The 26,659-nt window shown below is 37.4% G+C and overlaps 5 protein-coding genes across 6 annotated transcripts; 4 read left to right on the forward strand and 1 right to left on the reverse strand.

Annotated features, from left to right (window-relative positions):
- The first annotated feature begins 962 nt into the window (after nt 1-962).
- On the forward strand, nt 963-13,098 carry LOC117613960 (myosin-1). The gene is made up of 24 exons (XM_034342598.1): nt 963-1,314; nt 1,905-2,323; nt 3,430-3,531; nt 3,621-3,764; nt 3,859-4,009; nt 4,117-4,144; nt 4,685-4,850; nt 5,344-5,407; nt 5,532-5,545; nt 5,628-5,712; nt 6,051-6,154; nt 6,291-6,429; nt 7,231-7,349; nt 7,483-7,635; nt 7,722-7,811; nt 8,237-8,314; nt 8,870-9,028; nt 9,811-10,020; nt 10,619-10,824; nt 10,926-11,061; nt 11,270-11,399; nt 11,485-11,631; nt 11,971-12,038; nt 12,145-13,098. Exons 2-24 carry the CDS (start codon nt 1,928-1,930, stop codon nt 12,802-12,804), a joined length of 3,549 nt encoding a protein of 1,182 aa, XP_034198489.1. The 5' UTR covers nt 963-1,314; nt 1,905-1,927; the 3' UTR covers nt 12,805-13,098.
- Nucleotides 13,099-13,836: 738 nt separating this feature from the next.
- Nucleotides 13,837-16,816, forward strand: LOC117613962 (FAD synthetase 2, chloroplastic-like). Its single transcript, XM_034342601.1, has 5 exons — nt 13,837-14,210; nt 14,696-14,748; nt 15,539-15,674; nt 15,995-16,170; nt 16,280-16,816. The coding sequence occupies exons 1-5, from the start codon at nt 13,915-13,917 to the stop codon at nt 16,789-16,791; spliced, it is 1,173 nt and encodes a 390-aa protein (XP_034198492.1). The 5' UTR covers nt 13,837-13,914; the 3' UTR covers nt 16,792-16,816.
- Nucleotides 16,817-16,933: 117 nt separating this feature from the next.
- On the forward strand, nt 16,934-20,704 carry LOC117613961 (transmembrane protein 53). 2 transcript variants are annotated; one of them, XM_034342599.1, is made up of 6 exons: nt 16,934-17,373; nt 17,610-17,785; nt 18,085-18,938; nt 19,057-19,162; nt 19,736-19,941; nt 20,164-20,704. In XM_034342599.1, the coding sequence occupies exons 3-6, from the start codon at nt 18,187-18,189 to the stop codon at nt 20,438-20,440; spliced, it is 1,341 nt and encodes a 446-aa protein (XP_034198490.1). In that variant the 5' UTR covers nt 16,934-17,373; nt 17,610-17,785; nt 18,085-18,186; the 3' UTR covers nt 20,441-20,704. The 2 variants fall into 2 exon arrangements, with proteins under 2 accessions (XP_034198490.1, XP_034198491.1); XM_034342600.1 differs by having other exon boundaries at nt 17,659-17,785.
- Nucleotides 20,705-21,058: 354 nt separating this feature from the next.
- Nucleotides 21,059-23,675, forward strand: LOC117616306 (F-box/LRR-repeat protein 4). The gene is made up of 2 exons (XM_034345568.1): nt 21,059-21,700; nt 22,282-23,675. Exons 1-2 carry the CDS (start codon nt 21,349-21,351, stop codon nt 23,172-23,174), a joined length of 1,245 nt encoding a protein of 414 aa, XP_034201459.1. The 5' UTR covers nt 21,059-21,348; the 3' UTR covers nt 23,175-23,675.
- Nucleotides 23,676-25,211: 1,536 nt separating this feature from the next.
- On the reverse strand, nt 25,212-26,598 carry LOC117614417 (GEM-like protein 4). Its single transcript, XM_034343220.1, has 4 exons — nt 26,299-26,598; nt 26,119-26,202; nt 25,720-25,994; nt 25,212-25,559 (listed from the first exon to the last, which is right to left on the reverse strand). Exons 1-4 carry the CDS (start codon nt 26,435-26,437, stop codon nt 25,386-25,388), a joined length of 672 nt encoding a protein of 223 aa, XP_034199111.1. The 5' UTR covers nt 26,438-26,598; the 3' UTR covers nt 25,212-25,385.
- Between the last annotated feature and the right edge of the window lie 61 nt (nt 26,599-26,659).

Below are 26,659 nucleotides of genomic sequence, written 5' to 3' on the forward strand. Positions count from 1 at the left end.
CAAGTTTTTGGTTCAAGTAATCATGAGTTCAAACCTCTAAGATACCGTGTGAGTTTTTATCCCTCCTCCTTCCTAAATTTTGCCAAAAAAAACATATTGGATATAGGGATGGCAAAAATTCCCGTAGGGGCGGGTCTCCGACCCTAACGGGGGGAGATTTCGGGGCTAAATGGGTATCGGGTACGGGGATCTCCGAACTTGAAAAGTCCCCGACGGGTATGGGGAGGGGATGGTATTGGCGTCCCCATCCCCGAACCTGACCCGAAAATATATGTTTATATTTAAATAAATAAATAAATATTTATAATATTTATGTTTAACCATAAGTTAACTTCCCTCTCCTAATTCTTCTTAATTTTCCATGGAATTTCATATTTATGTGATTTTGAATAGTTGAGTTGAACTTTATAGTTAATTTGGATGTGTTGAATAATAATTTAATATGAAACTTAATGTTAAAATGTATGATAAATATTTTTTTACCCAAAAAAATAGGGGATTTGGGGCTGGTATGGGGAATAGTCCCTCGACGGGGACGGGGACGGAGATTCCCGAAACCTAATAAACGGGGATGAGTTCGGGGACGGAGGTGGGGATGGGGATGGTATTGTCATACCCGACCCCTACCTGACCCGTTACCATCCCTAATTGGATAGGAGTAGAGAGATATTTGGAAAAAAAGAAAAAAAAAAAAAAGATAGGAGTAGAGAGAGATATTAACAAAATTGGAATTACCAATAAGACAGGGAACCTTCGTAATTGATACGCGGAATCTACAGTTTAGGATTCCGCTGGCATTGTACTAAAGGAAAGGGTTAACATTGTCAATGCACTTCCAATTCGCCGAACCGTTAAAATCTTTGGTTTAAATTCGGTTGGTGCCAAAGCCCCAAATTTTAAATACCATAAAAATAAAAATTTAATACTATAAAAAAATTCAAAATTTTAAAATTCAATTTTCTTTTATCATGGATTCATGTGGTTCAGCAGAGAAAAAAAGAGCCAAAAAGCTGTTTCTGTACACGCTTTGCATTTTCTCTCATTTTCTCTTCTCACTTTCTCAGAATCCAAACACCTACTGTCAGAATCACACACATCTTGATTGTTCTTGACAAGCCTCTCGAGATTATTAGGGCTTCACCTGAAATGCATCTCTCTTCTTCTTCGCATTCTCTCAATTTTCCTCGTCAAAGCTCAGAGATTTTGTAAGTTCTTCAACTTTTTGACTGAGCTCTGAGCACATTTTTAGGGTATTTGACGACAAGTCGGAGGATTTCAGTCAAATTCTGAAGTGTGTTTCACTTTGTCTTTGAGGTAAGCGGATCAGTTTGAGTTTGAGTGGTTCTGTATGTTTTGAACGTAGAATTTGCTGGTTAGTTTTTGAGGAAACGAAGAAGTAAATAAAAGGATAATCTGAGTTTTCCAGGTATTTTCGTTTTGGGTTCTTTGGAAAGTTGAGTGGTCTTGGACTCGCTGAGTTGACTAGAGGGTTTTTGAGTTAAGACAATTTGTTGCGACCATGCTTTGTTGTTCTATTTCTCAGCAGCCAAACAGTGCACTGAAGAAAAGGATCTGTCATTGCCATAAGGGAATAGCTAAATCTAAAGATTATTCAAGATTCAGTTCTCTATTCCAGGGTGTTGAAAGATAAAATTATATTAGGTTGTTAGTTTGAGATATTTTGAAGATCGTAGTAAGCATCATTTGGTGTTTGAACATGTCAATGTTGGTGACTGGTAAGGGAAAAGCAGAGTAGTCTGTATCTTAAATTATGGTCCCCGCCATTAAGTTATTTAGATAAGTCATCTCGTGGGACCTTGCTAAAGTTTGATATGCGTATTTTCTTTCTTGAAGAAAAAAAGAGCCTTTTGATTCCAGTTTATATTTGGTATTCGATCTTGTAGGTTGCAAAAACTCTTTAGAGGAAATGTCACAGAAACCCAGGGCACCAGCTTCCTTCCAGTCACTCAAATCATTGCCTGCTGATTTTAGGTTCTCAGGTTTACCAGCTTCTGATCGATTTGGAAAATCTGATGATGGGAATTTGGGAAACAGTAATGTCATCTCCTCGAGTATTCCAGAAAATGGTGGTTTAGGGGATATTGATGTTGCTGAGGAGGGGGTTGAAGGTAGTCCTGGGGCTCTTGGCGACATGGACCAGGTAAATGATGATTCACCATATAGCGGGAACGCAATCTCCATTGAAGACGGACGGTCACAGGGTGATGAAGACTTGGATTCTGTGGCTCCATCTTTGCCTTCAATATCTTCATCTCGTAGGGAACGTAGGTGGGGTGACACCACCCCTTATGCCGTGAAGAAGGTATTTAATTATCCAATTGAAATTAGAACTCAATTTTCTTCTTGGTAGAATGAAATAAAAGATTCTTGAATTTATTTGCTGGTTTTTTTGCCCTTTTCTTTTGTTAACTTGCATATTTATGTTAGGAATATTCATGTAAGCATGTAAATGCATGCATGTTTTATTGTATGCATCTGTGTAACACGCAAGAACCTTTAGATGCATGTTTGAACGTCAGTATGTATTAATGAGTTTATGGTGTATGTAATGTGGTTGAAGGTCTGAGAACAAATTAGCATCCTATCCCTATCATTCATTAATCGCCATGGGCTATAGAACAAAGTAGCATCTTATCATCTTATCATTGAGACTTTATTTGTGGAGTTTGTTGGCACCTTTCTTATAAGTACATATATTTAATAATTATAGAAAGTTCCGATATAAATATGCTCATATGAGAGTGTAGTTTGACATGTCAATAAAGGGTGATAAATGAAGCTTATGAGGAAATGAGATGCATTCTCACTGACGAAGATATTAGAGAGTTTGGGAACTCTGTGTGAGTATGCGGGCACGCAGTGAATATTATAGATGCTTTAGAGCCAGTTAGTCTTCTTTGGTTGCGGAAGGATTGTGCCAGAAATATAAAAATTGTTGGTGGTTTAATTTCAATAACTCTAAGGTAAGATCATTCTTGGTTTAGTTATATGGAATAATATGCTCATACATAGTTGTATATGTATGTATATGTGTGTTCAATTGGGGAATGTTGCGGGTGTCCTCATTACCACGAGGCATTGATCGTTTCTGTAGCATAGTGAAGTCAATGTGATAAATGGTGTTGAGGTGTGGTGCATCCATGGCATGCATGTGCGACAAGGAGAACTGTTATATATTAAATTTGTACTTCACTTGTCACTTGTAAGTTGTACTTCAGTATTTCTCTGTGTCCATGAAATCATATATATATATATATATTTATATCCTGTTCTGCTTCTATGGATAGAAGTTAAGGCCATATGATTATAAAATATTTACTACACATATATGATGATGATTTGAGTTGATTTAGTTAACTTACCATTAGTATATTAATTTATCTTACACGTTTGAATGTAATGTTTCAGAAGCTACAATCTTGGTTCCAACTTCCAAATGGAAATTGGGAACTGGGTCGAATATTGTCGACCTCTGGCACTGAATCTGTTATATCACTCTCCAATGATAAAGTAAGACACCTTTTGAAAATTATAGAAGTATGATGTTATGACTACAGTTAATTTTTAGCCAATTGCAAAATTATTTTTTTCACATGTAGGTTGCAAAGGTGAAAACTGAAGATTTGGTTCCAGCTAATCCAGATATCCTTGATGGTGTGGATGATCTCATGCAACTTAGTTACTTAAATGAACCGTCAGTGTTGTACAATCTTCAGTATAGATACAATCAAGATATGATCTATGTAAGTGTTTAATTTGGATTTAAATCTATTTGAAATCTACTTCTGAGTTTTTCTTCTTTTAATTAATCTCTTTGTGGGTATATGTATATTTCAGACGAAAGCGGGACCAGTGTTGGTTGCTATCAATCCCTTTAAGAGAGTTTCTTTATACGGGAATGAATACATTGAAGCATATAAGCGTAAAGCTGTTGAAAGTCCACATGTGTATGCCATTGCAGACACAGCCATCAGAGAAATGGTTCGAGGTGGATTTACTATTTCACAATTATATGATAGGATTTTCAGCAGTTCAAAATATCTGTGTAATGCCATTAATTTGTAGATTCTTACCTAGTCTTATTTTTTTTGCCAGATGAAGTAAATCAGTCTATAATTATAAGGTCAGTAAAATGTTACTTTTGCATATCTGATTTCAATTGTTCCATTTAACAATTTTATTTTGGATGAGTGAGTTATATTTTTGCAGCCTTTTTATTTTCTGAGCGAATTTTGATTTAAAACAACCAGAAAGTATCCGAAGTACATAGTAGCTGCACCAGAATCAAGGACACCAATCACAAGCACATATAGTTAGGAAAGCACTCCACCATTATTACAGACAAACAAAATAGGACAAACTGAGAAAGACAGTAAGAAGCTTAATACTGTCAAATGATTAGCTTGACCGAACCATGGATCGTCTTAAATACTGCTTTTCTCATCTTGATTATAAGTACAAAAACCCTTTTTCTTTCGATATGGAAGAACTCTTGTTAATTTAAGTAACACCATTTCTAACGTTCATGATGTAGCACATGAGATATGTGATGTTATTGCAGCGTCCCTAATGAATGCTGTATCTCCATATAGGATGTTTACATAATTTGGATATGAAGTTAATCTAATTGACACCCAATCATCTATATTTCTTGTCCATACAGTGGGGAAAGTGGAGCTGGAAAAACTGAAACAGCAAAGATAGCAATGCAATATTTGGCTGCACTTGGTGGTGGAAGTGGAATAGAACATGAAATATTGAAAACTAATCCGATATTGGAAGCTTTTGGTAATGCGAAAACGTTGAGAAATGACAACTCAAGTCGCTTTGTAAGCTCTCAGTTTTTTTACATGAATGCCCTTTCTTTTAGGCACTTTTTGCACCATTAAACTGCTCAAAAAATCCCCTTCTTCACAAAGTTTGCATTTTACCCTCATTTCTTTCTATTTTTATTAATAATAGAAATGAAGTTAAGAGAGAAGACCACTGACAAGTCTGGCCATGGTGCACACCGCCATAGCCATGGCTGGTGTAGAGCAAGGCACACCTTGGTTGGGAGGGAAGAAGGGAATGGGAAGGGGAGAAAGGAGAAAAGGAAGGAAAGGCAGGAGATAAGGGTTTAATTAGAATTAAATACATGAAGATAAGTAGGAATTGTAATTTTTTTGGGGCGTGATGAGTAAGATGGTTGGTGCACATATAATTACCCTTTCTGTTAGTGTAGTTTTATTGGGGGATAGAATTAGCAATATCATATGCAAGTTAAAAATTCAAGTTATAGCCCTTGATGTAGTAATGCCGATGACTCTGCTTATGTTGCAGGGAAAATTGATTGAAATCCACTTTAGTGAAACTGGAAAAATATCTGGTGCCAATATTCAAACTTGTAAGTCTGCTCGTACTGCTGAGGTTCCTGGGTGAAATTCTATTTGCATATATTATATATATTTCTCTCTGAAAATAATATTTAAACTGACCTTTTATCTTGTCTGTTGCCCTTTATGACACAGTTTTGCTTGAAAAGGTAATATTCCTTCCTCTGATCCTTGATTGTGACTTGGTTCAGTTTGTTACACAAGTCATTGACTAATTGAACTTTTGAACAGTCTAGGGTTGTCCAATGCACTGAGGGAGAAAGGTCCTATCATATATTTTATCAGCTTTGTGCTGGAGCTCCACCTGCTCTTAGAGGTTAGTAACTTAGTATATCCAGTTGCCTTTCCTAACTGTTTTATGTTATTTGACACTGTATAAGATATGATCTAATATTTATATTATTTAGAGGCAATTTTGTTTTAACCCATATCTCCCTCAAATCTGTGTTATGTCTTGTTTTATAGGTTCATTATGTGCATTATGTGTGCTTAGTATATAAGTAAGAATCACAAACACCCCTCACAGCCACTCATAATGTATGCTTATAATCGACATGTTTGAGTGTGACTAACTTGTGTATAGATATATATGTTTTGCGTGTTTGTGCTGGATTAAGAAATTCAGTATTTTGTTCCTTTGGTTGTGTGCCACAGAGATGCTGAACTTGAAGAGTGCAGATGAGTACAAATATCTGAATCAAAGCAATTGTTATTCCATTACCGGGGTTAATGATGCTGAAGAATTCTGTGTGGTGAAGGTACTCTTAAATATATATATTTTTATAACAGATCTCTATCTTCAGTCTAGGCTTCTATTTTACCCTTTTCACCATTTTGTAATAGAATTTTGATATCATGTGCATGTGAACTCACTATGGATCTTAACATTTTTAGGAAGCTCTAGATGTTGTCCATATAAACAAAGAAGACCAACACAGTGTATTTGCAATGCTTGCGGCAGTTTTGTGGCTGGGAAACATTTCATTTATTGTGATTGATAATGAAAATCATGTTGAAGCTGTAGAAGATGAAGGTAATAATCTTCCAGAGGATAGATGGAAAAAAATTATATGATTTTTCTTTTAAGTGTTTACTAGTGGTGTTTGCACCACGAAGCATTTATATGGCTTCAGGATCCAATATAAACAGATGTACTGTTTGTAGTTCCTGAAAAGTGGGATATACGACAGCTGGGATGTCTATACAGAAGCATTTTTTTTCTTTTCTTCCCGATATGCAGAAAATAGACCACATCAGTTATTGGTCTAAGGTGAGGCAAAAAATTCCCAAAACATTTAGGTGACATGAAGCCAATTAAGATTTTGTAACTTATTAGTAACAGAAGATCAGTAGAGGCTCCTGAGCAAGATGAAGAGTGCAAAATAGTTGAAACTTTGCTTTGCTTCTCTATTGTCAAAAAGTTTCATGCTATAAACTTCCAGTATAAAGGATTTGAAGTTCATCCTGGAAAGGAGGGCACAGGTGGGGGGAAGATAAATATAGCTCTGGTTGTGATGTATTTGCTTTCTGATTGTGTTGTATCTATTTTGCTATCTATTTTTCTTTCTGAGGCTTATCCTGGCCTTTTGTCATCTATTTTACCATCACATGCAACATGTATCCTGCTATCAGCCCTTTGTGTGTGATGGGTTTATGGTTTTGATAATTCTGTGTGCTTTCTGGTTTTGATTATGTCCTCTAATACTGGCATTATTTGGGAGAATTTATTTTAATGGATGAGGTGTATATTAATGTATTGATTGGTCGTGGTTTTCATTGGTTCAATGATATTTTTTCTTCATGATCTCAATAATGATGCAAGTTTCATTTTCAGGTCTGTTCAATGTTGCTAAATTGATTGGATGTGGCATGGATGAGCTTAAGCTTGCTTTATCAACTCGAAAAATGAGAGTTGGTAATGACAATATTGTCCAAAAGTTAACACTAACGCAGGTAACAGAACTTTCTAAAAGAGTTAATATTTGTCTTGTAGGCTGAGTTTATCATACATAACAACATAGGCATGAAAGAGTTAATATCTGTCCCCCCTTTAATGTATAAAACTTTTTTTTTTTGCATCTTTCAGGCCATCGACACAAGAGATGCTTTGGCAAAGTCAATTTATGCATGTCTCTTTGAGTGGCTGGTTGAACAAATTAACAAATCACTTGCAGTAGGAAAGCGGCGTACTGGCAGATCTATCAGCATTCTTGATATCTATGGTTTTGAATCATTTGATGTATGTTTCATCTATGCTTTCACCGAAGCTTTGTGTATTATATTTATATTTTTTTATAACCGTACATTTGTTGTTTTTTCCTGTAGAGAAATAGTTTTGAACAGTTCTGCATTAATTATGCAAATGAGAGATTGCAACAACACTTCAATCGTCATTTATTCAAACTAGAGCAGGAGGTAACTTTCCCCATACTTCTTCATATCAGTAAAAATATAAATTCAGTAAAGAATGTTTATTCCTGCTTTTTTATGTTCCATAGGATTTCATTAAGTTCTATTTAGATTAATTTTTTTCATAAAATTTCATTAAACTAGAAACCATAATTCATAGAGTAGAGCCTAGTCCAAACCAACTATCCCATCCCAGTTATATTTCTCATTTCAGTTTATCAGGAAAACTTGTTTGATTTAAATTTTTTTGCTGACGTATTAAGAGAACCGTTATAAGGAGGTAAAGGAACCATGATAGGTTAATATGTTATGAAACCAACGATATAGGCATCATGCTTGCCTTGTGTGACTTATGAAGGGAACTCTTAAATGATCCCTGACATTGTTCTGTGTTTCCGCTTGATTTATTGACTGCTATTATTCTTTTTCAGGAATATATCCAGGACGGAATTGATTGGACAAAAGTTGAATTTGAAGACAACCAAGATTGCCTTAGTCTTTTTGAAAAGGTACTGATCAGCTACAGTAATGTACTTTGTATTTGTACTGTATGGAGTAACTGGTAAAATTTGTTTTGTTGTTGTACTACCATTAGTGGGCTGTATAGAAATATTTGTGGTACTTCATAAATCTTGACTTTTTGGTCCTAATATGGATTTTAGTAATATAATTTATATGCTGATGATGGTTATTGCATGATTATTTAATCGATCAAACTCTTCGCACATTATTGAGGATTTTATTGGGCAAAAGATGCATAATTAATGTTCATATGTGAGAAGAGCTGATATGTTATATTTATGTATATACATATTTCATGTTCCCTGTGGAAGCATTGAAAGAATTTTACACAGATGTAGCACATTTTACTTTGCTGGTTGGTGAATCCTGTTTGTTGAGTTACCTTTCCCTTTTTGCCCTTTATGGTTGTCCCTTGTTTAATAATTAAGTCAATGATGATAACCAATGAAGTTAATGTTGCTTGGTTAGCCCTTGCCCCTCCAGTATTTGAGAATTAAATTGACAGTGTGCATTTCCCTGAACTTCGTGTAACATAAATGCAGAGACCTTTGGGATTACTGTCCCTGTTGGATGAGGAGTCCACTTTCCCAAACGGTACTGATTTGACCTTCGCCAACAAGCTTAAGCAGCATCTGAGTGCGAATTCTTGTTTCAGAGGGGAACGGGACAAAGCGTTTGCTGTCAGTCATTATGCAGGAGAGGTACTCCTTTTGATTAATTGATTTCATTGTTATTTATTCTTGCTTTCTGCTAGAGTACTTTTTATCTTGATCATAGTCAGAACTTAGAACCAATGTTTTAAGACATTGAGGCATAAAGCAAGGCATTTTACCGAGAGCCTTGCGAGCCGTAAGCCTTTCACGCTTATGAATAATATAATAAATATATAATAAAATACAAATAATGGAGAAGCACTTGAATAGTCCAAAAATAGTGAAAAACTACTTGGGTTATATGAAATTTAGAGGTTTAGGGTGGATTTTAGGGATTTTCGAAGAGGGGGAAGGGGAGAACTCGAGCACTGCAGTGAGAGAAGGGGGCGAGGTCGCGAGCATGAAGTTTAAAAAAAAATTAACACAGGGTCCAAAATGATGAGGGCCGACGCAGCTGAGTGCGCCTCCCTATCGTTTCACGCCTCCAGCGCGCCTCAAATGCGCCTCAATCACTCCTTCCAGGTAAGTCGTGCTGCCACCTCCACGCGAAAACCCTTGCTCCTCAACCTCATTGCGCGCCTCGTAAGACCCTGTTTCTAATAATAGATAACTAAAAATAATAATTGATTTTAAACCATAAAAAGTATATGGTTTAAAATTTTTACGTAGCCAAGCCATGCAGTTGGTGGCTTAAAACCAAATGTTTTAGGGTGCTAACAATTCTTCTCTGCTCTCAAAGTACTGACAAAAAGAAGAAATGAAAAGCGCTTTTCATTTGACTTTATCTTGCTTACCTGACTGTTGTTTGTTCCACTTGGTCCTCCACTCAGGTTACGTATGACACAACAGGATTTTTGGAGAAGAACAGGGACTTGCTACATTTGGATTCAATTCAGCTTCTTTCCTCATGCTCATGCCACCTTCCTCAGATATTTGCATCTAGTATGCTTAATCGACCTGAGAAGCCTTTAGTTGGCCCCCTTTATAAATTAGGTGGTGGAGTAGACTCCCAGAAGATGAGTGTTGCAACAAAATTTAAGGTACATTGCTTTCCTGTTTTTAAGTGCATTATTATGAATTTAATGAAGATTTTAATCATGATAACGTAGTTAAGTATGCATGCGTATTATATGTGTAGAATTATTCCCTAACAAGAACCTTTTCTCAATCATTAAAATTCGGTAGAGTCTATAGCATCTTAGTACGTATCAGTTGTCTACTCAAACCTTATGAGATAATCACTGCAAGCCGTTGATTGCAAAGTGAAGTCAATCCTATATGTATGCAATGTATCATATTGCTTTGCTGAGGTATTTCCCTCTGAGCAATTTATAAATATAGGAGTGCTTATGCATTAGGCTCAAAATTTGTTTTCTCTTTGTTCTATTTGTTTTGTTCTTTTCCTTTTTTATTTTTCGTGAGAGATCAAGTGTTGATGTTTGATAAGAAAATATTATGAAAGTTGAACTCTAGGAGAGTTATGAAAATCCTTTTCATGACTGTGGGTGGACATTTTGCGTCCATTCCTTTAGGAAACATTGGGTCTGACATACTGTGAAAAACAAATTCTATTGAAAATGGAGTTTGGTTATCTGACCACTGTATTCTTTTGATTAACTTATTTGTGTTGGTATTTAGGGTCAATTGTTCCTATTGATGAAACGTCTAGAGAATACCACTCCACATTTCATACGTTGTATCAAGCCCAACAATCTTCAATCCCCTGGATTATACGAGCAAGGACTTGTACTGCAGCAGCTGAGATGTTGTGGAGTCCTAGAAGTGGTTCGAATATCAAGATCTGGCTTTCCTACCAGAATGTCGCACCAGAAGTTTGCGAGAAGGTAACAAAAGATTTCTGCTTCTGTTTCAGCTTTCAAATACTTGATACATGTCTCTAGTACATAACTGTTGCTGTTTTTGTCATCACTGAATCTTGCATCAGATATGGTTTTCTTCTGCTGGAGAATGTTGCATCACAGGATCCACTAAGTGTTTCAGTTGCTATCCTTCATCAGTTCAATATATTACCAGAGATGTATCAAGTGGGCTGTACAAAATTGTTTTTCCGAACTGGACAGGTAAATTGATGCCCCCCCTTCCTGCAATAAACAAAAACAAATAATCCATGTTTCCGGTTGATTATGACTTGTCAGATAAAAAGAAAAGGAGAGGTTCACATTTCTGTTTCCTTGGTTTGGTTGGTGTCAGCTGTTATGAACGTGGATTTCATAATCTTTATATATTTAATCTTTACTGATATAAACGCGGTGAGGAAATTTGATGCAGATTGGGGTGCTTGAGGACACTAGAAACCGTACCCTCCATGGTATTTTACGCGTTCAAAGCTGCTTTAGAGGACACCAAGATCGCTGTTACCTGAAGGAGCTGAGAAGAGGAATCGCCACTCTTCAGTCATGTATTAACTTTCTGATTGTTTATTTTGGTGTATTATATCAAATTTTGTCAAATTTTGGAAATTTATTTTAAATTACTTAATGCAGTTGTAAGGGGAGAGAAAACCAGAAAGGAGTACACAATCTTACTACAGAGGCATAGATCTGCTGTAATCATACAAAAGCAGATGAAAAGCAGGATTGAAAGGAGGAAATTCAAGAACATTTATGATGCATCAGTCGTCATACAATCAGGTATATTAGCCTTGTTCCTCAGTTGTAACTAGATCTCAGCATACGTGGCATTAAATTCTCAGCCAGACAACGGTAAGATCTCAACCTGACAAATACCTGCTCGTAGTGGCTACAAAGGGTGTTGTCTGCATGGTGTTAGCTCCTTAAAAGGAGAAACAAAAGGAAAGTGGCAAAATTATTGGATATTGGGGGGTTATTGTCAGATTAAAGTCAGCCTGAACTTACTATCTAATTTCGTAACACATGAAAAATTGTGAAAACATCTTTAAGGTCAATCCCATTCTACATTATTGCATCTATATGTTTGATTATCTTGTTAAGTCTAAGCTATCTTTGCAGTTTTTCGTGGCTGGTCGGTCAGAAGATGCTCAGGAGGTATAGGATTTTTGAAACCTAGGAGCACACAGGTAGTCCTTGACTCTTCTATCTATTTTCAGTTTGATAGCAATATTCTGTATGGAGACCCCCATTCATTTTTGGGAACATAATTAACAGTTAGAGAGTCTCAAACAGGCTAATGAGGTAGACGAGGTGTTGGTAAAATCGTCTTTCCTTGCTGAACTACAGCGCCGTGTTCTTAAGGCTGAAGCTGCCCTGAGAGAGAAGGAAGAGGAGAATGACATCCTCCACCAACGTCTGCAACAGTATGAAAGCCGCTGGTCCGAGTATGAGTTGAAAATGAAATCCATGGAAGAAGTGTGGCAGAAACAAATGAGATCCCTGCAATCCAGCCTCTCAATTGCGAAGAAGAGCCTAGCCGTTGATGATTCTGAGAGGAATTCTGATGCATCGGTCAATGCAAGTGATGATCATGACTACAGTTGGGATACAGGAAGTAACCATAGAAGGCAAGACAGCAATGGAGCGAGGCCAATGAGTGCAGGTTTGAGTGTTATAAGCCGGTTGACTGAAGAATTTGACCAGAGGAGTCAAGTATTTGGTGACGATGCCAAGTTCTTGGTAGAGGTGAAATCTGGTCAAGTTGAAGCAAGTCTGAACCCAGATCGAGAGCTTAGAAGGCTGAAGCAGATGTTTGAGGCTTGGAAGAAGGATTATGGGGCAAGACTAAGGGAGACAAAGTTGATTTTGCATAAGATTGGAAATGATGAGGGTACTGTTGACAGGGTGAAAAAGAAGTGGTGGGGAAGGAGGAACAGCTCGAGGATAAATTAAATTTCTCTAAATGGGTTGTTGTATTATTGATCACCATTATACAGCTGCAACACGAGGAAGAAAGTGATGAGAGAGAAAGGAAGAACAGTTTATGCTATATCTAATCCCCCTTTTATTTTTTATAGATGAGGAATGGTTGCATATAGAAATTGTGACTACGAGTTTTGTTGTTGCAACTTGCTTGCAAGCGGTTTGGTGCTTAATTTGTAGAGCAAGTTATTCCAGTATGTATATTTTTCATAATTCCATTCATAGTGCAATGAATTCTTTACCATATGCAAATTTCAATTAGCAGTGCAAGCCTAGCCTAGCCTACAAGGACTTTTCACAGCATATGCAAACATTTTCTTGTCTTTTTAGAAAGCCAGCTGAGCTTGAATGTCAAAGAAACAGAGCCGTCCGAATTGTCTTTTACAGTTTCACACAGTGAACCTCCAAATTTTATCACTTGCCAATTGCGTTTCCCCTTCCCTTGACATACATTAGTTTCTTTCTTGCTTGGCCTCTCCCATAATATGGCACAACAGACAGGGTAGGAAACATTGGCACTAGTAGCCTGTGACTGAGGAAATTATACATGTAGCTCTACGGCGGCCAACTGTTGACAGATTTGAATATTTTTATGAAGGTATTATTACATAAAATACAAAAACCTCACACGCAATACGGATATTAGGACTCGAACACCCAACATTTCTTGAGGAGCATTTTCTTCAACCACCTTAACTGACCACCTTATGTGGCAACTGATGTGTCATGTCATGTCAATTAATGAATGTCGCAATGTCAATTAAAAAACAAATTAAAAAACCCTAGCATTCCTAGTGTGGCCTCATGGCAACATTCATTAATTGACATGACATGACACATCAGTTGCCACATAAGGTGGTCAGTTAAGGTGGTCAATATTGTGTGTCCAAATAGCATTACTCTTAATTTAATAAAGAAAAAAGAAAAAATGGCAAAATGCGGATGACGGGTTAACCGGTGAACGACTTAACTTGACGGTCGTTAACTAACAAGTTAGACGCTTTGGTTTGGTTTGGTTTTGTTGTCTGGACACTGTTGAGAGAGTTGTTGTTGGCGAGCGACGAGCGTTGTTGGCAAATAATGTTGAGTGGTGGTGGTGGCTGCTCTCGTCTTTCCAATCATCTACGACTGCGAGACTGCGACGTCCGCCTCCACCACCAGCACCTTGGCTCTGGCTCTGGCTCTGCCTTTGGCTTCGGCTTCGGATTTGTCTTTGGCTTTGGATTAGGGCGGGTAGGGTTTTACAACAACAGAGTCGCCCAGCTACGCTGCTGCCCTTTCCCCTTCAAACCCTTGTCTGCTCACAGAATGCCCTTTTCCTCTTTCGTTTCTTCCAAGTCTCCTCCCGACATTCCCACACTCTCCAATTGTTTTAGGTATACTGCTCCATTCCTTTCAAATCTATATATATGTATATTTTTTATAAATGAATTTCTTTTTTACTTGATATATAAATTCATTGAACTATGCAATTCATATGCCCTTTAGTAAGTTTTGATTGAATTTCATTTCTTATTATTTTTTCCTGTTTGTTTTCCGATTCTCATTTTGTACGGGTGCAAATCAATTTGCTAGCTTCTCTGTTACAAACTTTATTTCTCTTGATATTTCTTAAAAGTTGTAGTGCCGACCAATAAGTTATCTTGTCTTGATCACATCCTAAACTTCGGCAGGACCTTCGGAATCTTATAAGAGAATCATTCACTTTGGTTTAGCAAAACAATGCAGGAATCAACCTGAATCAATTTACACAATTCTTCTTTGGATGGGTTTAATGTTGACTACTTTAGCTACATGCATGTATATGTATGTATGCATGCTTGTATGTGGTCCAAACTCTGATTCCTTTTCTTTTGCAAAGCCAACGAGAAGATGAACGTGAGCTTTTCTCCGAAGGATTGACCTCAGTGGCAGGTTTCATTCCACCTGTACTTTCCATATTTCTCTTTTCACCATCATTTTCTATCACATTATATAAATAAGCTTGTTGCTTATTTTAATCTTGTAAAATATAACACTCAAATATCCATAAGAATGTGTTAGCGTATTATGTGGTGGAATTCCTTTTAGATGTTTCTTCAAGAATGTTTTAGCGTATATTGCTTGTTGCTATTCAACCTACACTGGGACATGTCTTTCAGCATAGCTTGTGATTTTATAAATTTACTGATACCTATGTTGACGAGGAAAACTAACCTTCTAAGTCAAGTCCAACTGCTGAGCAAAATCGGGGACACAAAGTAGATACAGAATCACAAAAGTGGAAAGATTTCTTATATCAACGTAGCTGCAAAACTTATCCTTGTTTTAGACATAGAACACTCTTGAGTACAGAGTACAGTTATGGATTAAGAGAACTTCCAAGTTCCTTTCCGTTGGGTTCATTTGAATCTGCACCATTATGAAATCGCCAATTATATTTTCAGTCATTTAACAAGTTTCATCAGTGCACTCCCCCTTTATTTCCAAAAAGTTTTCTACTGAAAAAAAAAAAACCATTATCTCCTCCAGAAGGATGCAACTCTCATGGACTATATCTTTCCATATTTTCATTTGCGCCTGATTTTGACCCTATACAATGTGTATCTGCTGTATCCTCATATATAAGGCTTTCCATTTATTCTTTGTATATTGACTTCTTTGATGCGTTGTGTGTAATCATCTTAAGACACTCAACTTATTGCACTTTTATTATTGTTCCTAGGAGGAATAGTTGCGCTGGGAAAATTTGATGCCCTTCACATTGGTCATCGAGAGCTCGCGATTCAAGCATCAAAGGTTGGACCTCCTTTCCTTTTGTCATTTGTCGGAATGGCAGAAGTACTGGGTTGGGAACCAAGGTATTGTTGCTGTACACCCTCAGTCTTTGTCATTTATACCCCTTTTCTTCAGTTTTCGTAGCTGAGTTGGGATTCTGAATGCTTTATACAAATTTTATCTTGCATGTTTCTTTTTTGACAACAAATTGTATCTTGCTTTAATGAAGTATAGAACTACCATTGAACCTCTTAAGTAGTACTTATGTGCTGCTCCAAATCTAAAGGCTCTGACCTGATTTGCACATTGGAATTCCATTTCCTCGTTTATGTTGTTCTAGTTTCAAATAGAATTTTAGCTTAGTTAAAGTGTCTTAATAAATTCTTATTAATAAATTGAACAGGGCTCCCATAGTTGCCAGATGCGATCGAAAGCGGGTTCTTACCTCTTGGGCCCCATACTGTGGTAACATGGCACCCACAGAGTTTCAGATTGAATTTTCTCGTGTTCGACATCTAACACCACGGCAATTTGTTGAGAAGTTATTGAAAGAGCTTGGAGTGCGTGGAGTTGTGGCAGGTAAATTAATTTGAAGAAATCCATTGCAGACTATTCTATGTTTCTTGGTATGAGCGAAGCATAGCCTTGATATACATTGAAATGGATTTGCAATGGGTAATTTTGGCAGGTGAAAACTACCGATTTGGATATAAAGCTGCTGGTGATGCCACAGAGCTGGTGAGGTTGTGTGAAGAGTATGGTATTGGGGCATATATAATAAATTCTGTTATGGACAAGAACGATTACTCTATAAATATAAACTCGAGTGATGTGAAAGACAGAGGACAGGTTTCTTCTACTCGTGTTCGACGTGCCCTTGCTGTAGGAGATATGAAGTATGTGTCACAGCTTTTGGGTCGCCAACATCGTCTGATATTGATGGCAAAGGAGCAGGAAGGATTTCGTTGCGGCAAAAACAAATTGTCAGTTCCGAAGTCTTGTTTGTTAAATCTAGGTCCAAAGGAGGGTCTATACGAGAAGTGTTATGTTTTTATAGATGATGAGCTAGTATCATGTAGTGTAGTTATTGACACGGAATATGTCCATATCGAAATGGACGAGGTAGGTGCATCATGTGGTGTAGTTGGTACACAGGACCTGAGCCTCTTACGTATTGAATTTGGTGATTCTCAATCTTGAGTATGTTTAATTCATTTTTTCCACATTTTCTTTTCTTTCATTTTCTTTAAAAGTTGTTTGGTTCTGTTGTGCTGCGTCATTCATGATCCATGATGCTTGCTTGGCTGAAACTGGAAAACGTGGAGTTTTCATTTACTACATGTCCAGTGCAGTGCAGCTGTGCTGCTGATTATGGGCCTCCCCTCCACCACCAACATTATCTGACTGTTGCTTCCTCAAGGAATCTTCTTGGGGAATATCCTTTTTGAAATATTCAATATCGTGCTGTGTGTTCCTTTGTCCTTCTTTTCTTCTTTCTATTTTCTTAAACTTTATTCACGTAAACAGGCACACCAGACTTGATTAAGGTGAGCCCCTCTCCTTCCTCCGCCATCAGCCTCTCCTCTCAACTTCATTTCTGTTTTCGGATTTTGTCTTTCTGGATTTGTCGTATTCTTTCCTTGTCTCTGAAATTTACATCAGTTTACCCACACAAGCGTCACCTTCATCTCATCATTGTCATGGGGATAAAACGGTCATTTCAGCAAGCCCCGTTTCTCTTCTGCCAATGAGCTCTCGCTCCTAGATTGCCGGAACGCTAACGTAAGCAGCTATTTGCCTTTCAATGTCCCGTGAAACCCAATCACTATCTTTAGCTTTTCTTCTTTTTTTAATTTATTATTTTTATTTCTTTGAAAATTTAAAATGGAAAAGCGAACCGCACCACACGTGGCACTGTTCTACCGGACCTTGTATTCTGAAAAAACCAAGTATTTTTTCTTTCTAAAATTTATTCATTTGGAATTCCTTAACATTTTATTTATGCTTTAAAACACCAGCCTCTGGTCTGACCCCACTAAATTCCGACGACGCTTTGTCATTCTCCAGCGGAGGGAAAAAAGAAAGAAGGAATCGAAGGAAGCTTCTGGGTCGGTGTCCGCTGCGCGTGGTGATAATCGGGCTGTCAACGGACATTGACAGCCCGATTTTGTTGAAGACAAGTCAAAGCAACCAGGTCAGAATATGTTTTCACAACGAACGAATAAATATACCACTTTTCAGTATCAATTCTTTCGTGTTTTCCATGCCTTGCGCATGTAAATTCTAATTCTTGTTGGTTGCCGACTCGCCCTTTTCTTCATTCCGTTTAATATTTTTAATTATTCGGTCTGAATTCCTTATTCCAATTGGATACAATCCTAGTCCCACATATATACATGTATACTCGAGTTGCATTATATTTGTAGGTGTTTGGTGGGTTATCGTCATTTTCCCATTAATTTCTGCAGCTTATTCTCGTGTTTGAAATATCAGGCTTTCTGGGTCTTCACCAAATTTGGTTGCTCGGCTTATTATATGTTGTTGTATGGGGGTTGCTTGATAATGGCATGAGAGATTTTGGGCTGCGTTTCCAATATGGCTTCCTTGTCTGGGATCGTTCAACGACCTTTGGTTGCGGCTGCTGCTCTTGCTGTAGCTTCAGTTTCTACTGACATCTCTGATAAATTGCCATCTCACAGATCCACTGACGCTTGTTCTACCTCGGATTTATCACATTCTTCATTGCATAACACCTTTCAAGATTCAAAGTTATCCTGGGTTTCTCACATTTCGGTTTCGAAGCTTGCAAACTTGTCCTTTATCTCTAGAATTCGAGTACCTGTGCCCAATATTAACTTCCCAACTCCCAATTCGGCCGGCAAATTTGTTCCCAAGTTGCTATACTCTTCGGTTGCATCTTCACGTGTTCTTCTTAATTTGTATCAGTCTGCAGACTTGGTTAAAACAACAAACCCAACTACATATAAGCATGATTTATCCACTTCCCCCTCTGAAGTCACGTACAGATGGCATTTACCTGAGCCAAATGCCATAGATGTTTCCGGTACTTCTGGTTGCTCCTCGGCCAAGTTCAGGACTGTGGTGGTTTTACTAGGATGGTTGGGAGCAAAGCAAAAACATCTCAAGAAGTATGCCGAGTGGTATACCTCAAGGGGTTTTCATGTAATTACCTTTACTTTGCCAATGTCTGAGATTCTCAAATACCAACCTGGTGGGAAAGTTGAAGAGCACATCAACTCGCTTGTGAGACATTTGGCTGATTGGTTAGAGGGGGAGCATGGAAAGAATCTGGTTTTTCATACTTTTAGCAATACTGGATGGTTAACGTGAGTTCCACTTTGTCCCCTCTCTCTATCTCTCTTATACATACACTCCCGTATGCAATTTTCCCATTCTCTTATGTAACCGTCTTACACTGTTTGTTGGTTTGGTTTCATGTTACAGGTATGGGGTAATGTTGGAGCAGTTCCAGAAGCATGATCCTTCTCTAATGGGCAGGATTCGGGGTTGCGTTGTGGATTCTGCACCTGTTGCAGCACCTGACCCACAGGTAAAGGATGGTTGCAGTAAAGCAGAAATTATCTACTGATGTTAGTTAAAAGATTAAAATTATCCACGCATACTCTGGTACCAGAGATAGCCTTTTGCTGTCATTTAAAGAATATTGATTTGACCAATAACAATATTGTAATTGGCTTAATATAATTGTAGCAGCGGACCTTATCACTATGGCCAATCCAAAATGTTATAAGAATAGTAAAAGAAAGTTTGTCTGCTGCTTATTCCTTGTGCTTAGCACTTAGTCTTAAAACTCCAATGCCTGTTGATCTTTTTTTTTTTTTTTCATTCCAGTTACTGTCCTTCATTTGTTGTCACTGCCTTGCACTCTCTGTAATCTCTCTCTCCCTCTCTTTTTCTCTATGTGGGGACTGGATGAGTTGGAGGGAGCAGGACATTATAATCTCTGTGGCATGCTTCCTTTTTGGGGTGGGGGGGTTCATTTTTCAAATAGCTGTTTGAATATTTTTTGCAAGTTATCTACTTTTTGAGTTTCTCTGGGATCAGGTTTTTTCTTTTGTTGGTTCTTAGATGAGTATGCTATCTAATTCTTGACCTTGTGTAGGTTTGGGCTTCTGGTTTCTCAGCAGCCTTTCTGAAAAAGCATAGTGTAGCAGCAAAAGGAACCGTAGACTCAAATGAGTCAGGGATGGATGCTTTGGTTGGCACCAAGGGAGTAGTGGCACCCAAACCTGCAGTAACTGAAGCAGCTTTGCTAGTAGTTTTGGAGAAGTTCTTTGAAGTGATTTTGAATCTTCCTACAGTGAACAGGTAGTCCATCTTCTTCTTCTTCGTCCTTTTAGTTTTGGATAAGTTCTTTGAGGTGGTTTTGAATCTTCCTGCAGCTTTCTATGCTTCACATTTCCCTTGATGTTCTTTATTATCTTAGAAAAACCAATGTAGCATGTCAGAGTACTTGTAATGCTTAGTATTTCCAAGAAGGAACTTTTCCCTCTTTTCATGGAAAGTAATATGAATATTATTGCTTTACAGGAGGCTTTCTGATGTCGTGGGGTTATTGTCAGCCCGACAACCAAGCTGTCCGCAATTATATATATACAGCTCTGCAGACAGGGTGATTCCTGCAGGGTCGGTGGAATCATTCATAAAGCAGCAACGGAGGGCTGGACATGAGGTTAGGGCTTGCAACTTTGTGTCCACACCTCATGTTGATCATTTCAGAAACGACCCGAAACTGTACACTTCTGAGCTAACCCAGTTTCTGGAGGACTGTGTGCTTACTTGTTGCAAAGAGTCTCATTTATCTTAAACTCTTGAGTCACAAACCGTGACTCTAATTCTTTTTCTTCTTCGTATGCTGTAAATTCGTGCAGCATATGAATTAGTTCATTGTTGTAGGGAAGGTAGGTTGTTGAATGCCACAGGAGGATTAGCCCTCAATTTGTGTTCACATGTTACAAACTTACAAATATACAAACAGCTTGTTCTCATTGAATACAAAATACAGTTGTTAATGCCATTTGGCATCGACTGACTCAAGGTGATGATTAGGAATACAATTCAAATTATTGGAGGCGCGGCAGCTTTATAATTTAATTTCGTATTATCTTATTGAAAATTCGTAACTAACTACTGCTTGGCAACTTGAACCACTAACCTAATATATTAATATATGATGACGACTTACGTGAAAAAACTCAACTCATTCTCCCGGACAAAACTTTTTGTATAATATGTCATGTTAGAATGAGTCTATTATGTGAGAAAATTATTGAATCTTTGCGGGGGTGTATATGTAATAATAACAAACAAAGCAATGTTATTGTTGTTGTTGGTATTTAAAATGTAAGCTCCGTTTGATGACTCTTTGTAATCATGTGTTAAGGTTTGTAATGGAATATTTCCTCGGCTTCCATATTTTGAATTTGAAGTATCATTATTATTTTATTTAAAAAATGCAAATTATCAACACAACCACCAAAAGATAAGACAAGGAATACAATTATACAATGACATTGACACCCCCACCCGCTTTTCAATAATTCCACCAACAACCCAACCCAACTGAATAGACACAAAAAGTCGTTTTCAACCAATCAACACTCCCCGCCCCCCAATTCCTTCCTAAACCCTGATCCTAATTGAGCCCCAAATCTCTATTCACGATTGGGGTTAGGGTTACGGTTTCTGTTCTGCAACCACCAATTTCCTCCATCAATGGCTTCTTCAGCCGATTCCTCCTCAATAACGGTATGCATAAACGAGGCATTGACGGATGATGAGCTCCGGTCGGTGCTAGCAAAGCTGGAGAGCCAGAGGGACAAGGAGGTCTTCGGGTTGGTCTGCAAAAGGTGGCTTCATTTGCAGAGCACGGAGAGGAAGAGGCTTTCGGCACGTGCGGGGCCTCATATGCTTCGCAGAATGGCTGACAGGTTCTCCAGGCTTCATGAACTGGACCTCTCCCAGTCCATTTCGAGGTCCTTCTATCCTGGTGTCATTGACTCTGATCTCCGTGTTATTGCTCATGGATTTAAGTGCTTGAGAGTCCTTAATTTGCAGAATTGCAAAGGTATTCTTTTTGGAGTGTGTGGTGTTTGGACATGGGACGTGCTTCATGTATGGAGCAATTTTCGGTTTGTTTCATGGGTTTCTGTTTGTTTTTATTGATTGGGGAAAACGTACTTCACTGTTTCTGATGAAAATATATTCTTTTTTACATTTGGATATCTGTTTTTGATCATTGTGAGAGATTTTGCAAAGTTATGATGGTTCTTTGAGATTGTTTGATGGGTTTGTGCTAGTTGACTATTTGTTACAAATTGAATTGGGGCTTTTTATGAGTTTCTCCATTTTTTTGTATTTTTTTGCTGAAAATTAATTTTTCTGTTCATGATTTGGCTTTGAGGGGAGATGAGGTTCCGTTACTTGTGCAGTATTCTTGAATCTGTAGCTATAATGCCAGAATTTGAGATGTCCTTTGACATTGAATTATAACAGTTCTTTTGAACTTATTTACTTGATGACTTTTTATTTCATTTACGTTCAAGATAGAAAGAAATGGTTGTTTATTTTTGAAACTCTTACGCTTGTTGTCTTTTGTATTTAACGTTTGGACCTGATTAATGTATTGTCTATTTCTTTCTTTTACAGGAATTTCAGATTCTGGTGTCCTTTTCGTTGGATCTGGTCTTTCATCACTACAGTCCCTGGATGTATCATATTGCAGGAAGTTAACAGACAAAGGATTATTAGCTGTTGCTGAGGGCTGCTCTGACCTTCGGAGCCTTTATCTTGCTGGCTGCAGATTTGTTACTGATGGATTATTGCGAGCCCTTTCAAAGAATTGTCACTATTTAGAAGAGTTGGGTCTCCAAGGTTGCACCAACATAACTGACTCTGGACTTACTGATCTTGTAAATGGATGTCAACAGATCAAATTTTTAGATATCAACAAATGCAGCAATATTGGAGATATTGGAGTTTCCAGTGTCTCCATGGCATGCTCATCTTCTCTGAAGACACTGAAGTTGTTGGATTGCTACAAAATCGGGGACGAGTCTATATTATCCTTGGCCAGATTCTGCAAAAATCTTGAAACTCTAGTAGTTGGTGGCTGCCGGGACATATCTGATGCATCAATAAAATTGCTGGCTATTTCTTGTAAGAGTAATCTCAAGAACTTGCGGATGGATTGGTGTTTAAATATCACTGACTCTTCTTTGAGCTGCATCCTTGCTCAGTGCAGAAACCTCGAGGCTCTTGACATTGGGTGCTGTGAGGAGGTGACAGATGCTGCCTTTCATGGTTTAAATGGTGAAGAAAATGAGTTGAGTTTGAAAGTTTTAAAGGTCAGCAACTGCCCAAAAATAACTGTGACAGGCATAGGCATGCTTTTGGACAAATGTGACTCTCTAGAATACCTGGATGTGAGGTCATGCCCACACATTACAAAGGCAGGTTGTGATGAAGCGGGATTGCAGTTTTCTGAATCTTGTAAAGTGAACTTCACGGGGAGCTTATGCGAGCCTGATGTGTTACTTTGAGAGTTGGTATTCAGCCGATGAAGATTTAGATTTGTGACGGCGAGTTCAAAGCATGCGCTGCTCTCAAAAGCTTGAAATTTGTTACTTTGAGAGCTGGCATTCAGCCGATCAAGATTTGTGAGCCTTTCTGATAAATGTTGGCTTCTTGTGTATTTATCCCTCAGAATACATATTTGTAAATTTATCATGTACAAAACAAGAAGTGGGGAGTCTCATGTTTTGGGGTTCCAACAATTTCACATGTTCCTAAAATCGGCATTCATTCTATTAAGTTACTTTCAGTTCTGAAAGAATGGATTCCTCGTCAAGTCAGTTTGGGGGGTGTGGACGCGCAATATCTTCCATTGCTTTGTACTCTGGGCGGAACAATGTTGTTTTTTTTATTTTTATTTTTCCTCTTTGGGATCTGATGGGGGGAAATAATTAATATTGTAATTTGTTATCTTATCTGGATTTGAATCTCACTATAATCCTACTGTGTGGAGAATTCTTTCTTTGTTATCAAGATTCGAACCTAAGACCAGTCTGTAAGTCAAGACACTTTTACATTAGGTTAGACTCCGTTGGCATATATTATTAAGAAAGCAGGGGAAAGTGTGGATTTAGTTCTTGAAAACCCCTGATTGTTAATTAAAGAAAACCTGATTACTCGAAAAACCCTTTAACTGTAGAGGAATGCTAGCAACCTTCTCTTTTGGACATCCTCCCTTCTTCTCATGACAAGTGTCACTTTTCTTACACTTAAAACAATATCATTAATGCATCACACAAATTAGTTTTTGTTTTCCAAGTTTATCCTTATTAAATGTATTAATTTTTATATTTCCTTCAACTTATCCAAATTTTGTTACAATTTCCTTAGCATATTGTTAAAAATTAAATAAGAAAAAAAGTCATTTTTAAAATTAAAAAAAAATAAAGTTTGTTTCATGACATTGTTATCATGAAATTGAGATCATCATTATTTTGTGTTTAACAAAACATACGTCCTCTTTGGAAAAAAAAAAAATAATAAAAAACTTCAGTTTTTATTTTCTTATTTAATTTTTTAACAAGATAGTAAGAAAGTTGTAAAAAAAACTAGCTTGTTATTAAAAAGAGTTAATACATTCAAGAAGGGTAAATTTGGAAAACAAAAAATAGTTTGTGTGATACATTAATGATGTTATAAGTGTAAAGAAAGTGACACTTGTCATGAGAAAAAGAGAGAATGTTCAAAAAAGAATGTTAAGAGAAGGTTGCTAGCATTCCTCTTAACTGTATCTTCCTTCCTAAGTTAAGCGATATCTGGAACGTCATAACATATTCTTCTGTAACTTTTTGAGCTGGCAATTTAGCTTTCCCATGTCATCTCTCTTTTAGTTGGTGAATAAGAGAAATGGAAGGGGGGAAAAGCAAGCAGTTGCACAACAAAAAGTTTGGCTCCAACCAACCAACCAACCAACCAACTTGCATTCTAAAGTTGATTTTAGAGATTTTCTTAAAGAATATTCAAACTTGGATGGTGGGAAAATTGATGTAATTATAATATAACAGAAAAATGGATCAATTTTTGAAACTTAGCTTGAAGGTAACGTTTATGGTCAATATTTGACCCCATTTGGATGAACTTAAAAATCATATTATGAATTAAGTTATTGCAATGTCTGAGTCCAATAGGGGAGGAAGGCGCTGGTGTTGGTGACAAGTTAAAGCATCTCTCTCTCTCTCTCTCTCTCTCTCTCTCTCTCTCTGTTTCTGTGATCTATAAATTATACAATACTGCAAGAAATTGAACGAATACAAGTTTCATTGTGTTTATTTAATTTGTGAATTTTTTCGTATTCAGTTGGAGGTGCAAGTGAGTAGGCACATTTCCAAATGAATTATGAATTCACATCCTAGCTCAGTACAGCATTTGCATGGAATTTTATATAAAGAAGAATTTAACAAAACAATAACAAAATTTAAAGAGGAATTTAAGGAACTGTCCAATACTAAAGAGAAGAAACTGATTTTGTCTGTATGAAATAATATCAAATATGAATAGCCACGTGATTTTCAAAGAAAATAGTATTTTCTCATTAAAAGAAAAGAAATTTTTTTATACATTTTCCGCAATGGTATTGAGCTTGCTCTCTTTTATCTAGCTTTCCATGATAATTACAATATCTGATGAAGCAGAGGGAAACAAATGACTCTGCCTTTTAGCACACATCAATTGCATTTTCTCTAAGCTTGAGAAATTGCCTCCTCGAGATATTTCAAAGTTTTCTGGTAGTTCAAGAAACCCATAAACCAGAAGTCAAAATTATCCACAGTAACTATTTCTATGTACTTTTCTGATGGCTTCTTCACATTCTCACTTTGGTTTACTCTCTTTATCTTATTCACTGGGATCACCACCTGCAAAAGACACAAATAAATAACTAGGCATGTTAGACAGAAACATACAGAACAGAAGCCTAGGTGGAGGTAAGTTCTAACACACATGTACAGAGAGGGAAAGAGGGAGAGAGGGAGAGACATGTAAATTGTCCTTAATTTGTGAGTTAAAAGGAATTACCTTGTAGTGGACTCTAATCAGTTCTCCATTTGGTGATGAGAGTTTGATTGATCTCTCACTGCAAAAGGCAATCTTGTCTGTGGAGATGAAGAGGAGGCCTGCTATAGGACCTGCTGTGGTTGATAAATAACACTGAGAAACCTTCAACAGCTTCTCTCCAGCTCTAACACTAAATGCATGTTTGAACACCTTCTCCAACCCACCTACTTGAATAATTTTAGCCCCCAGGCTCAACTTCCCCTTCACTGTTTCTGTGATCTTGGGCCCCAGTCTCACTGCATTCATTTTTTTTTAAAACCAATATTAGATATCTAAATTCTCTTTCCCATTTAACACATTAGGATATATTATTTATATAGCAAGTGAAGTATTAAGAACTTGAATATTATCCACCCTTACCATGCTCTTTGACTCCATGCGCGAAACTGTCTGCCTTCTTCCCAAGCTTGTTCATTCTCTTAAGCACTGAATTAACTCTACCAGCTGCAATGGACAATATATGGAATATATCATTAGTTAATGAATTACACAATCCAATGAATGGATTTAAGGGGTAAAAAACCACGAAAAAGAATTTACTTGGTCTCAGTGTTGAAGGCCCAGTTTCAGGATATTGAATAGCAGGATCAGGTAGAAGTCTCTTTGGCGAGCTCTCAAAGGCGTATGCTGCTGAGTTGATTGGAATTCCAATAACTTGTCCTTGAAGTGAAGCCTTCATATTTGATGAGCAAGTAGCAAAATGAATTAATTCAGTTGTAGCTAGAATAACTTGACTTGTGAAGAGCGAGAAGGGTTGCTAGGTTAGGTATATGCAGTATCAGAAAACGAAGGAAGTGTGTGATGCTTAGCACTGAGGTATGTATGCTTGCATATATAGATAGATTTATATATATGTATTTAAAGGGATGAAAATAGTAGGTGAATCTTCAACTTTATGTCG

The sequence above is a fragment of the Prunus dulcis genome, chromosome 1, assembly GCF_902201215.1.
Source record: "Prunus dulcis chromosome 1, ALMONDv2, whole genome shotgun sequence".
NCBI classification, from domain to species: domain Eukaryota; kingdom Viridiplantae; phylum Streptophyta; class Magnoliopsida; order Rosales; family Rosaceae; genus Prunus; species Prunus dulcis.

Coding starts and splice junctions, on each gene's coding strand:
- LOC117616306 (XM_034345568.1), top strand. CDS start 21,349: ATGGCTTCTTCAGCCGATTCCTCCTCAATAACGGTATGCATAAACGAG. Junction 21,701..22,281: donor TAATTTGCAGAATTGCAAAG/GTATTCTTTTTG, acceptor TTTCTTTTACAG/GAATTTCAGATTCTGGTGTC.
- LOC117613962 (XM_034342601.1), top strand. CDS start 13,915: ATGTTGAGTGGTGGTGGTGGCTGCTCTCGTCTTTCCAATCATCTACGA. Junction 14,211..14,695: donor ACACTCTCCAATTGTTTTAG/GTATACTGCTCC, acceptor TCTTTTGCAAAG/CCAACGAGAAGATGAACGTG. Junction 14,749..15,538: donor AGGATTGACCTCAGTGGCAG/GTTTCATTCCAC, acceptor TATTGTTCCTAG/GAGGAATAGTTGCGCTGGGA.
- LOC117614417 (XM_034343220.1), bottom strand. CDS start 26,437: ATGAAGGCTTCACTTCAAGGACAAGTTATTGGAATTCCAATCAACTCA. Junction 26,203..26,298: donor GCCTTCAACACTGAGACCAA/GTAAATTCTTTT, acceptor TGTCCATTGCAG/CTGGTAGAGTTAATTCAGTG. Junction 25,560..25,719: donor TGATTAGAGTCCACTACAAG/GTAATTCCTTTT, acceptor TGTCTTTTGCAG/GTGGTGATCCCAGTGAATAA.
- LOC117613960 (XM_034342598.1), top strand. CDS start 1,928: ATGTCACAGAAACCCAGGGCACCAGCTTCCTTCCAGTCACTCAAATCA. Junction 7,350..7,482: donor AAAAGTTAACACTAACGCAG/GTAACAGAACTT, acceptor TGCATCTTTCAG/GCCATCGACACAAGAGATGC. Junction 7,636..7,721: donor ATGGTTTTGAATCATTTGAT/GTATGTTTCATC, acceptor TTTTTCCTGTAG/AGAAATAGTTTTGAACAGTT.
- LOC117613961 (XM_034342599.1), top strand. CDS start 18,187: ATGGCTTCCTTGTCTGGGATCGTTCAACGACCTTTGGTTGCGGCTGCT. Junction 18,939..19,056: donor AGCAATACTGGATGGTTAAC/GTGAGTTCCACT, acceptor TTCATGTTACAG/GTATGGGGTAATGTTGGAGC. Junction 19,942..20,163: donor AATCTTCCTACAGTGAACAG/GTAGTCCATCTT, acceptor ATTGCTTTACAG/GAGGCTTTCTGATGTCGTGG.